The 13,221-nt window shown below is 41.5% G+C and overlaps 1 protein-coding gene across 1 annotated transcript in view; it reads left to right on the top strand.

The window, feature by feature from the left end:
- LOC116977581 (P-selectin-like) overlaps positions 1-13,221 on the top strand; it is a 152,190-nt gene that overhangs the window by 103,028 nt on the left and 35,941 nt on the right. Inside the window, exons 9-15 of the mRNA XM_033028131.1 lie at positions 3,674-3,859; positions 5,422-5,607; positions 7,220-7,405; positions 9,683-9,868; positions 10,030-10,215; positions 10,349-10,534; positions 10,700-10,885. Of these exons, the coding sequence (XP_032884022.1) occupies positions 3,674-3,859; positions 5,422-5,607; positions 7,220-7,405; positions 9,683-9,868; positions 10,030-10,215; positions 10,349-10,534; positions 10,700-10,885 (1,302 nt within the window). The remainder of the gene's footprint in view (positions 1-3,673; positions 3,860-5,421; positions 5,608-7,219; positions 7,406-9,682; positions 9,869-10,029; positions 10,216-10,348; positions 10,535-10,699; positions 10,886-13,221) is intronic.

Here is a 13,221-nt window from a genome sequence, read left to right as displayed (position 1 = left end):
ACTGCAGTGGAAAAGTGACCACAGTTCCTTTCTTGTCATAATAACTTCTAGAATTAAAGATAATAGTGATAATTAATTGTTGAATTCTATGTACCAATAACTTTTGATATCTTCTCAAAATGTTCAGCTGTCCGTTGCAAAAGATTGGAGTTTTCTCGAAAGGATCACATGAATTGCCATCATCCAAATGAACCATTCAGATACAATTCAAACTGCACCTTTGGCTGTAGAGAAGGTTATGCGCTGAAAGGACCAGAGAGCATCCAATGTTTAGCGTCTGGAGAATGGACAGATCGTCTCGCCCGTTGCACAGGCATGGTTTCATTTTATATTTTGTTATATCAAACTTCTTGAAATTAAAATGTCTTGTTTCTTAGCCATTTTTTTTAAGGAAACAACTTCCTTATCAGTCTTCACTTGTATTTCTTGCAGTCCAACAATGTGAAACCTTGGTAATTCCTGAGCACGGCAACATGAGTTGCATTCATCCCATTGCAGAGTTCAAATACAACTCAACGTGTGACTTTAGCTGCTCTGAAGGATTTGCATTAAATGGACCGAGCAGGCTCCAGTGTAAGGATCTTGAACAGTGGTCAGCACAAAATCCGACATGTGAAGGTACAATTTTATTAAATTGTCTGCAGTTTGTGCAAACAGTAATAGATAGGTATTAAAAATAAATCACCACAGAGGCATCTAATTGTAGGAATATGTAAATATATTGATCCTAAAACAAAAAAATTAAGTGGGCACTTATTTGTATCCATTTATCTCTCTTTCCCACCAGTCATTCATCCAAATAGCTGACCTGTGGGCTTGATCTGAAATATCATCTGGCTGGTAGCAGGATTTGATCACTTCAGTCTCAATTCAGCTCTGACATAATGCTTTACCTTTCCACGTTGTTCCCTCACACCCACATCAATGAAATCTGCCTCACTTTATGCCATGATTAGCTAGAACATCCTAAATGAAAACCATTATTTTTGAACTCTGACGTAAAAAATGGCATACTTCCAATGATTTCTCTCCTCCCTTGGTAATTTGTTAAACACACCAGTACAGCCTAATTTCCCTGTTCAATTTAACTGAGCTTTAAATCTCTCATCCTTTCCGTCACTACCACTAACCTCTGCAATATTAACTATTTCGTCCTCCTCAGCCTTTCATTAGCACAAGATAAAATTCTTCAAACTGTTTCCTTGTTTGCCAATTACTAATATCGCCTTTCCAAAATTCACCTATTTGTGCTTGTGCTGTTTGACTATGACCATGAACATCACTAACCTAATTAGATTCCCTATAGATTCCCATGCATTGACTTCATTGTTTGAATGTCCAAACCCTACAATCTTTATCGCTTATGATGAACATTTAACTTGCATAGTACATAATAACCTCTCAAATCTTCTTATTGCAGCGGTGAAATGCAGTGAACTTACGGCCCCGCCTAATCTCATCATGGACTGTTCTGGCCCCTTTAGACCTTTTAGTTACAGCTCAATATGTGACTTTTCCTGCAAAGATGGATTTAACTTGCAGGGGTCAGCCAGACTCCAGTGTGACGTTTCTGGGCAATGGACATTAAAGATACCCATCTGTAAAGGTATACTAAATAATCACGTGAAATGTTAGTTTTCTTAGTTATTAAAATTAAAATAAGCATTATCTTAACCTGAATATGGTGTTGCAAAAAAATTGGAGCGAATATTACAAATGATATTGTCATAAGGCCTTAAAAATATCCATTGACTTGGCCTCCACAGCCTTCTGTGGCAAAGAACTACACAGATTCACCACCCTCTGACTAAAGAAACTTCCTCATCTCCTGCCTTATACGAATGTCCTCTAATTCTGAGGCTATGACCTCTAGTCCTAGACTCTCCCACTAGTGGAAACACCCTCTTCACATCCACTCTATCCAAACCTTTCACTTTTCGGTATGTTTCAATGAGGTCCCCCCCTTATTCTTCTAAATTCCAGCGAGTACAGGGATGATTTAAGGCTTCTTTTAAAATACCAACCTTTCAATTATTGCGATTTAGTTCTCTAAAGGTAACATGAACCCAGGAAACTGAGACCAACATCTCTAGTAAAATAACTATTCAAAATACATTTTTTAACCTAATCAATATACTAATTCTATATCTTCATTTAATCTTATTATAAAGTGTAAATGTACAGGATTGCAGTGTAGGCTTTGTCTCGTAAATAAATTTGACTGCCTGGTGCAGAAAAGGATCTTGGATAGATTCATCCTGACTGAATTTCAGAGACTGTTCAACGTACACACACTTAACAACATTAAATATTAACACATCCAATGGAGAATACATTTCTACCCAGCATTTAGTTATTTAAGTTTTAAAATGGCAACCATCCCCCTATTTTTCTACTTGAACAATGAATTGATGAATCTGCCAACAATTTCCTTTGATCTTTGGTCAATAGCTTTATTGAGAGTTGGCATCCTCTGACTAATTGCTGTAAACCAGTTAGGATTCGACTCTGAAAGACGTCTACACTCAGGCTTTCCTGTTTCCTGGGCTAATGGTTCTATAACAAAGCTAGAATGTCTGGTAATGACGTCATAACATTGAAAGCTCGAATAATCTATCTATCTATACTATTACTAAAACTCTCATCTTGACCACTGTAATTAAATTTGCGCAAAAGCGTTACCTTATATTGCTAGGATTTTTCTGCCAACTTACTCACCGTTCTCCTCTGCTCCAAGCGCATCAAGTTTTGTTCCAGTTGGTGAAATAATAGAAAAGTTATGAAGGTTTAAAAAAATCATGAGATCAGCAGATTGGTCTTCTCGCCTGTCAATCACCATGAAGGTAACGCCCCTTCCAGGGATAAGGAGAATAAAGCCCCGGAGGCCGGGCATGAGTCAGTCTGTCCGGAAGCCATGAGTGAGAGTTGAGTCCAGAACTGTGAGTCTACAAGCCTTTAGTGAGTGAACTGTGTGTCGACAAGCCGTGCTGAGTGAACTGTGAGTCCACCAGCATTAGTGAATGAACTGTGAATCTACAAGCCGTGGCTGAGTTCTGAGGTCGTGCTCAATCCAGAGGTCGCGCTTATTCCGGAAGTCGTGCTCAGTCCGGTATCTGCGCCTGCGCAGTTGGGGGATGGTTGCCAGGCCCGGTATCCGCGCATTCGCAGTTGGGGGATGGTTGCCAGGCCCGGCGGCGGCGCGCCCAGAAAGAATGAAGAGATGGAATTTGAAATAACTGAATGTCTCGAGGATCTCTGGCGTCCCAACGGGTCCACGGGTCGTCTAGTGTCAACTAAATCTCTATACATGCCCTGAATTGTCATTAACAATGAAAAATAAATCTGACCCTGTCGTTCCTGATCTTCCCATAGCTGTCGGTAAATAATAAATCAGAACGGGAATGGAAACTTGGCGGATTTAATTTCTTTGTTTCATTTTGGCATGTTGATATCAATTCTATATAATGTTTCAAAGGTTGCTGAGTCAGTTAATTTAACACAAAATAAGAATTCTAGCAGAAAACCTCCAGACTGTCCAGCCCTGAACTGCACCATTGGATGCATTCATTCAGTTAAACTGCAATGGAGCTTGATGCTGCCGTATAGATGATTTGAATTATAAACCAGTGTCTGTTGAACTTAAAAGTTTTACACGTGTTATTTCATGTTTTAGCTGTTCAGTGTATGCCACTGAATATTCCTCATCGAGGTAACATGAACTGCCAACATATGTACGGCAACAACAGTTACAATGCAACATGCGTCTTCAGCTGCACCGAGGGGTTTGTACTACACGGGTCCAACGAGCTTCAATGCCAATCATCCAAGCAATGGACAGCAGAGGTTCCTAGTTGTGAAGGTATTAAAGTGTGGAATCATTCCTGTTTATCAGTAGCAGTTCTTGATCTGAAATATGAAGAGAGTGCTTAATCTCATTTTGTTTTTCCTCTAACGTCACTCATTTACACAGGAGTGCAACATTTCAACAGTTGTCGGTAGCCTTCTCTGTAAATTCTCAAGAAGATACTGTGACATTGGGGGATGATGCCGGGTTTGGCAGTGACCATGCAGACACTAGCAGTAGGGTGAACTTGCATGATATATTTTATTTACTGTGGGAAGAAAGTCCAGGACTACATGGAACCGTTAGCCCTCACTAACAGGGCACATGTGCGGTGGTGCTGGCAATCTTGGGGTTGTCCCAGCAGCTCAGTCCTGGACTTTGAAAAAGGATGCATGGTGATGGCAGGCTTCTCCCTGCAGCTCACCCTTGCCTCGAGAGGTGGTGCTGGCGATCTCATGTTTATCCTGGCACATGCGGTGCACCAGGGACTCAGCCTCCACTCCCGCAACCGGAAGAACGGCACGTGTTGCCAGCCCTTTGGGTAACCTGGTAGAAGTGGGCAGTGCTGCAACCGGAGTCTTGTTGCATTACCAGGCGACTGAGGCAGACTGAGACACAGTTGCGACACATGCAGTGCTGCATGCTGTGACTGCATCCAACACCGCAGGACTTCATGTTGTGGCAGCAGCTGCAAACCCATACCCAATCCAACGCTGTTCAAGTATGCTTTACTGCTCACTCTATTCCCCTCCACTGCCAAACACTGCACTGCAGTGTCCACTGTAACCGAATTGCGGAGTAGAATTAGGCCGTTCGGCCCGTCGAGTCTACTCCGCCAGTCAATCATGGCTGATCTCTGCCATTTAATCCCATTTTCCTGCCTTGTCCCCATAACCCTTGACACCCGTTCTAATCAAGAACTTCTCTATCTCTGCCTTAAAAATATCCACTGACTTGGCCTCCACAGCCCTCTGTGGCAGTTCCGCAGGTTAACTACCCACTGACTAAAGAAGTTCCTCCCCACCTCCTTTTGAAAGGAGCACCCTTTAATTCTGAGTCTATGACCTCTGGTCTTAGACTCTCCCACCATTGGAAACATCCTTTCTACATCCACTCTATCCATGCCTTTCACTATTCTGTAAGTTTCAATGTGACCCCCCTCATTCTTCTAAACTCCAGCGAGTAGAAGCCCAGTGCTGTCAAACGCTCATCATATGCTAACCCACTCATTCCTGGAATCACTGTATTTTATTGACAGCCCAGAATACAATCCAGCAGTTTTTTCCCATTGTATTATAATTTACATGGATAGTACGTACAATACTTGGCTTTCAATTCAATATTATGCATTGAGCAACATTGCCAACAATTTAAATGATCCCAACTTTTTTGGGTGAAGTACGCAGGAATTTGCTATCTGATAGTATCAATATTTCTAATAAATGGACAATCATGTCCATTCTTACTTCATAGGCATTGGTTCTTTCCCATAATATGTCGGGGTAGAGCGTAAAGTCTGTAAAGTTAAAGCGAAATTGTTTCAACGCATGAAAAAAATCACTGAACTATCATTTCAGCTACAAATTGCACAACACTGGTGAATCCTGAGCAAGGGACTGTAAACTGCTCCCATCCTTTTGGACTCTTCCGTTACAATGCAACATGCGACGTCATCTGTGAAAAGGGGTTTATAGTAAATGGATCAGGCACCGTTCAGTGTGGAGCCTCTGGACAATGGACACCACAAATACCCTCCTGTAAAGGTACCATGCAACTTAATGGTCTATTTATGTCTTACAAGACCGTAGAATTGCCCGGCGGCCTTCGGTGATGTAGAAACAGCCTTAAGGGCCTGTCCCACTTGGCAGTTTTTTTCGGCGACCATCGACATCATTGACTGACGTATCAGGTCACTGAAAATTTTGTGGCGTGACTCGGCGGTGATGCGGCATGATGACGTAAGACGCGCAGTGTTTTTTCAAGTGTCGCAACTTTTGTTTTGTTGCCGCTAGATTTTGAAAATCTTTTGGAGACCCTGACATGACGCCGGCAGTCGCCGAAAATAATGGCAAGTGGGACAGGCCCTTTAGCAAGGAACAGGCTCTACTAGTTTTAGTTTTAGTTTTGTTTGTAGATGATGCATAGCGATTTAGTTCAATAATTTAGTTGTCATTATGACTGACTATTTTGTTTGGCTTGGTGTGGATGTGGGGTGGATGTATCCATTAGTGGGAGAGTCTAGGATGAGTCATAGCCTCAGAATTAAAGGACGTTCTTTTAGGAAGGAGGAGGAGGAATTTATTTAGTAAGAAGGTGTTGAATCTGTGTACTTCTTTGCTACAGAAGGTTGTGGAGGCAAAGTCAGTGGATATATTTATTGCAGAGATAGATAGGTTCTTGATTAGTACGGGTGTCAGAGGTTATGTGGAAAAGGCTGGAGAAAGGGGTTAGAAGGAAGAGATAGATCAGCCATGATTGAATGGTGGAGCAGACTTGATGGGCCGAATGGCCTAATTCTACTCCTAACACTTATGATCTTATGATCTAGAACCACACAGGAAAATATGCACATTGAAGAGCCCTGTGTCTATATTGCCAGTGTGAAGTCACTTCCTTAATGGGCCCCATTCATTAGGAGCAATGACATCGAACCAGGCTGGTAGTCGTTGTGGCCCATGGAGTAAATCAGCTTTCAGCAGTAACTATTGTTCAAATATAATAAAGTCTCATCATATTCAAAATGGCACTTGCGTTTAGTGGAGACGTATACAAATGTTGTCCATTATCTCTTTTGTGCATGAGTACTGCATTTTCGGCATACTTCGGTATAAACCAGCATCTGCAGTTCTTTTCTACACATGTTGGATGATATTAGTTGGGGGTGGAACAAGGATCATAACACTATAAGAAATCCTGGAGCTGGTGGGGAAATGTGAAGGCAAAAGATAATTGTTTAAATCATCAATCCATTGTATTGGAGTGGAATTTTGCTCAAGTGAACATGAAGCAGTTTTGTTGGGAAGGGAGTGGAGCATTAATAAATAACAAATAGAAAGTCGGAATAAGTCAGCCATTCACTCCTGCTCTGATATTCAATAAGAACATGGCTGATTATTCCAGTGAAATCCACATCCCCAATTCCTATGGTGTCCAAAAATGTATCAACTGCAGCTGTAAGTACAATGAGCTAATGTGTACCCACAAGCTCTATGGGAAAATGTATTCTCAATATTCTCAACTCTCAATATTATATCATTTGCCATAATTTTGTGTGTTGGAAGAAATCAAGAAAAATCAGGTGACATGCTGCTTCCCAAGTCTTATACTAGTTGCATGTAAATAGAACCGATGTTAATATGGGCACTAATATTCCAGCCATGAAATGTGACATGCTGAGGAGTCCAGAGAGAGGAAGTTACAACTGCACCCATCCCATCGATTACTTCAGTTACAACTCATCCTGTGATTTTAGCTGTGCTGAGGGTTTTACTTTAATGGGATCGGACAGACTTGAATGTAGAACTTCTGGACAATGGACAGCACCACCACCTACATGTTCAGGTATTGCATTCATCAAAGGAAAACTGGCTTGTGATAGTTAAACGTTTCTGTAAGATTTTTTTTTCCAAAATAACACTAGCAACCTATATTTGTTTCAAAAGTATGTTGTGTATTTACAAGTGAATGGTGAAAGTTATTGAATCATAGAGTCATCCTCACTGTCTGCAGTACCACCACTTGTATTGTAATTGCATCCCCTCTTAATACAGGCTAAGGGCCGCAATGATGCACACAGTTAAACAGTCATATAGCTGGAATCTGATCACTTGGCCAACCTTGACCATATCAGCCAAGGTGGCATTCTGGGCTTATCCCATTTGTCTGCATTTGCCCATAACTTTATAAACCCTTGCTTTCCATATTTCTATCCAAATGTCTTTTAAAATTTGTAATCGTATTCTTTTCTATAGCTTCCTCCGGCAGCTCATTCCAGATACGGACTACCTGCTGAGTGAAAAGGTTGCCCCTGAGCTTCCTCTTAAATCTCTCCTCTCTCATTTAAGCCAATGCCTTCCAGTGTTAGAATCCGCTACCCTGAGTAAAAGACTGTGAGTGTTCACCTCATCCATGCCCCTTAATGAACTTGTACACCTCAAAAGGTCACCCCTCAGCCGCATGCTCCAAAGAATACAGTCCTGGCCTAACCACCTCTCCCTATAACTCAAGCTCAAAATCCTGGTGAATTTCTTCTGCACTCTTTCCAACTTAATAACATCCTTCCTATAGCCTGTTGATCAGAATTGCATGCAGCACTCTAATGGCCTTCCCAATGAAAACAAGGTGCCAAACATCTTCTTTGCCACACTGTACACCTGGCTTGCCACTTTTACGGAACTATGACCCTGTACTCCCAATCTCTCTGTTACACTACACTCTCCACAGCTTTACTGTTTACTGTGTACGTCCTGTCCTGCTTTGACATCTCAATTGTCCAAATTAAATTGCATTTGCCATTCCTTGGCCCACCGTCCCAACTGATCTAGATCTTGTTGAAAACTTAGATAACCTCCCTCAGTGTATCATGTGCCATGTATTTTGGTGTAATCTACAAATTTACTTACAACATGAACTACATTGTTATCCAAATAGATAACAAACAACAATGGCCTCAGCACCAATCCCTATGGCACACCACTGGTTGAAGGTCTCCAATCATAAAAACAACCCTCCACCACTGCCCTTTGGCTCCTTCCCCGAAGCTAATTTTTGACCTATTTGGCTGGCTCACCTTGGATTGCACACAACTAACCTGCAGACTAGCCTGCCGTATGGAACCTTGCAAAGGCTTTGCTAAAACATTAGCCACCCTCCAGCCTTCTGGGACTTCACTGGCATCGAAAGATGTTGTAAATATCCCTGCAAGGATCTCTGCAATTCCCTCCCTAGTTTCCCACAATGTCTAAGGATACACTTGGTTGGGCCATGGGAATTTATCCACTTTAAAACCACCAATACCTCCTCTTTGGTGGTTTTATATGGCCCAAGACATCACAACTCCTATGCATCCATTCTTGACCTTCCATGATCATCTCCTCAGTAAAAATGAATGAGAAATATTAATTTAATATCTCCCCATCTCATGGTTCTACACATGCTGATCTTTAAGGGGACCTGGCCACCATTTTACTTTTAACATGGCCACAGAATCTCTTGGGATTTTCATTTACTTTGTATGTTAGCTCCATTTCATATGCTAGCTCCATCCTTTTGCCTCCCCTGATTTCCTTTTTAACTGTACTCTTACATTTCTTATACATGCAGATTTGATTGATCTTAATCTATTTGCTATCCAGAGCTTCAACATCTCTCTTCAACCAGGGTTTCCTAAACTTGCCAGCATTGCCCATCACCCTAACAGGATCATGCTGTCCCTATACCCTTGCCAACTCACCTTTGAAAGCTTCCCATTTGCCAAGTCCCCGCCACTGCAAACAGAGTCTCCCAATCGATCTCTGCAAGTTCCTGCCTAACGCTTCCAAACTCAGCCTTGCCCCATAAGTTGTGACCTTAACTCATGGGCTAGTCCTATCCTTCTCCATCACTATTTTAAAACTAATAGAATTACAGTCACTAGTCCCAAAATGGTCCAGCACTGACACTTCTCTAAGAGGATATCCAGTGTTGCATCTTCTCGAGTAAGCCCCTCCATATATTGGTTAAGGAAGCTTTCTTGGACACATTTAACAAAGTGCAGCCCTTTACAGTAGGGGAGACCCAGTCAATACAAAGGAAGTTAAAATCTCCCACTAATACTACTGTATCAAACTTGTCTTCCAGTTATAACCTGCCAGACAATAACACAGCCAGAACAAGGGATGATAAACTGCACCCATCCCATTGGAAACTTCAGTTATAGCTCAACATGCGGCTTTGGCTGTGCAAAAGGGTTTGTACTGCAGGGATCAGATGTGCTTAAGTGTGAATCCAGTGGACAATGGACAGCAGATACTCCCAGCTGTAAAGGTACTGAGCACATTTTCACCTCCTTTTTGAATATTTATTATTAAATGTAACAATAAATGTCAGGTTCCTGTCGCTGATCTACTTTCTGAAACTATACACATTTATACAAGTCAATGAGCCCTACCTCATCTTCTCAATATAATTTAAATTCTACCTTTTAGCTGTAACTTGTCAGACACTGACGCACACTACAAAAGGAGCAATGAACTGCTCGCATCCTTTTGGAAACTTCAGTTATAGCTCAACGTGTGACTTTAGCTGTATGGAAGGCTTTGCATTGAACGGGTCAGAAAGGCTCCAGTGTCAAGATAATGGGCAATGGACTGCACAAACCCCCAACTGTGAAGGTACTTGAAAACTTCATATTAACTTTAGTTTTTACATAAAATGCAAAGTTTTCAATAAAAGCTGGTTTATATCTGCAACATTTAAAGCTGAGAAAATATGTTATATTTAATTATTCCATTTTAAAAATTCCAGTTATTATCTGTGAGAAACTGGTGCAACCTGAACAAGGAACAATAAACTGTTCCCATCCCATTGGATTCTTTAGCTACAGCTCAACATGTGAGTTCAGCTGTGCAGATGGGTTTCTACTGAATGGGTCAGATTGGTTACGTTGTCAATCCACTGGGCAATGGTCAGCACAAAACCCCATTTGCAAAGGTACAAAGGAAATTTACATTAATTGCTAAATGATATGCATACTGTGATAGTTTTAACTCTCTAATATTTACCGGTAATAATGAGAAATATACAATAAATATTACCTTCTAGTTTTCCCCAGTTTAAGTATTTTTTCTTCCAACAACTTAAAATCTTGTATTTCAGCCATAAAATGTCAAGATCTAATAAACCTTGAACAAGTGTCAATGGACTGCTCCAATCCCATTGAAGAATTCAGTTACAACTCAACGTGTTACTTTAGTTGTATTGATGGGTTTATGCTGAATGGGTCAAATAGACTCCAGTGTCAAGCTAATGGACAGTGGACAGCACAGATTCCAAACTGTGAAGGTAAGAGGGAATATCTGACAAACCTTAAAACTGTCTATTAAACAAAGACTTCACACAAATCAATCTGCAATTGTTAAAAGCTTTCTAGGAACTGAAAAACATAAAACTTCATTCACTCAAGACAATCTAAAAATCATGGTAGTGATCTGGTACCTCACCATTGGAAAATTAATTAACATAGAAACACAGACATAGAAAATAGATGCAGGAGTAGGCCATTCGGCCCTTCGAGCCTGCACCGCCATTCAATATGATCATGGCTGATCATCCAACTCAGTATCCTGTACCTGCCTTCACTCCATGCCCCCTGATCCCTTTAGCCACAAGGGCCACATCTAACTCCCTCTTAAATATAGCCAATTAACTGGCCTCAACTACCTTCTGTGGCAGAGAATTCCAGAGATTCACCACTCTCTGTGTGAAAAATGTTTTCCTCATCTCGATCCTAAAAGATTTCCCCCTTATCCTTAAACTGTGACCCCTTGTTCTGGACTTCCCCAACATCGGGAACAAACTTCCTGCATCTAGCCTGTCCAACCCCTTAAGAATTTTGTAAGTTTCTATAAGATTCCCCCTCAATCTTCTAAATTCTAACGAGTACAAACCGAGTCTATCCAGTCTTTCTTCATATGAAAGTCCTGACATCCCAGGAATCAGTCTGGTGAACCTTCTCTGTACTCCCTCTGTGGCAAGAATGTCCTTCCTCGGATTAGGAGACCAAAACTGTACGCAATACTCCAGGTGCGGTCTCACCAAGACCCTATACAACTGCAGTAGAACCTCCCTGCTCCTATACTCAAATCATTTTGCTATGAATGCTAACATACCATTCACCTTCTTCACTGCCTGCTGCACCTGCATGCCTACTTTTAATGACTGGTGTACCATGACACCCAGGTCTCGTTGCATCTCCCCTTTTCCTAATCGGCCACCATTCAGATAATAGTCTACTTTCCTGTTTTTGCCACCAAAGTGGATAACCTCACATTTATCCACATTATACTGCATCTGCCATGCATTTGCCCACTCACCCAGCCTATCCAAGTCACCTTGCAGCCTCCGAGCATCCTCCTCACAGCTAACACTGCCCCCCAGCTTCGTGTCATCCGCAAACTTGGAGATGTTGCATTCAATTCCCTCGTCCAGATCATTAATATATATCGTAAATAGCTGGGGTCCCAGCACTGAGCCTTGCGGTACCCTACTAGTCACTGCCTGCTATTGTGAAATGGACCCGTTTACTCCTACTCTTTGCACATCCAAATGAATATGACAATGGTATGGATGTTTTGGATGTGAAAGAGGAGATAAAAATAGGAGCGGGATGTTGCAGCACTGATTAGGGAGAACATTTTAGTTTAGTTCAGAGAAACTCTAAGGGGATAGTGGAATCAAGGGATATGGGGAGAAGGTAGGCACGGGTTATTGATTGGGGACGATCAGTCATGATCACAGTGAATGGCGGAGCTGGCTCGAAGGGCCGAATGGCCACCTCCTGCACCTATTTTCTATGTTTCTAAACAGCAGAGGAACAGGTTCTTCGGCTCACTGAGTAAACGCCAATCATTCAAACTAGTTCTATGTTATGGGTAAAATGCAGAAAGGCATAAGAGAAGTAGGGTCAGTGTAGTGCGGGATTTTAACGTTTCCAATATTAAATGAGATTGCTAATGTTCCTTCAGGGATAAGTCAGGTAACCAAAGGCTGATGAGCCTTATGTCAGTGGTCATTGGAGAAAATCCGAAGGGATAGGATTTATGTACATTTGGAAAGACAGGGACTAATCAGGAATAGTCAGCAATCTTTTTTGCAGGTAAAATCCTGCCTCGTTAATTTGATTGAGATTTATGAGGAGGTAATTAAGAAGACCGATGAAGGAAAGCTGATAGCCTTGACCCAGATGGGCTTTAGTTTGGCCTTTGATATCCCACTTGATAGGCTGGTCCAAAGAGATAAGGCACATGGCATTCAAGGCAAGCTGATTAATCTGATCCAAAATTGGCCTGGTGATGGAAGGCAAAGGGTAATGTACTGTAGAATATTGCAGCATTCAGTGTTGAACCCTATACACAACTTGGATGTGAATATACAAGGAATGATTCGTAAGTTTGCAGATAACATAAAGGTTGATAGTGTTGTGAGCAAGGACGATTGTCCAACGGTGCAGCAGGATATAGATCAGGTGGAAAGTTGGTGGGAAATTGGCAGATGGAATTTAATTCTGAGGAATATTGATGAACAGAAAGACCTTGGGGTTCAATCCATTACAGAACATTAGATGGAATAGAGGATACAATCACCATGATTCAACCTTGATTTAGTTACGGAGCGATATT

The sequence above is a fragment of the Amblyraja radiata genome, chromosome 10 (assembly GCF_010909765.2).
Source record: "Amblyraja radiata isolate CabotCenter1 chromosome 10, sAmbRad1.1.pri, whole genome shotgun sequence".
NCBI lineage: Eukaryota > Metazoa > Chordata > Chondrichthyes > Rajiformes > Rajidae > Amblyraja > Amblyraja radiata.
This window is presented reverse-complemented; position numbering and strand designations above follow the sequence as displayed.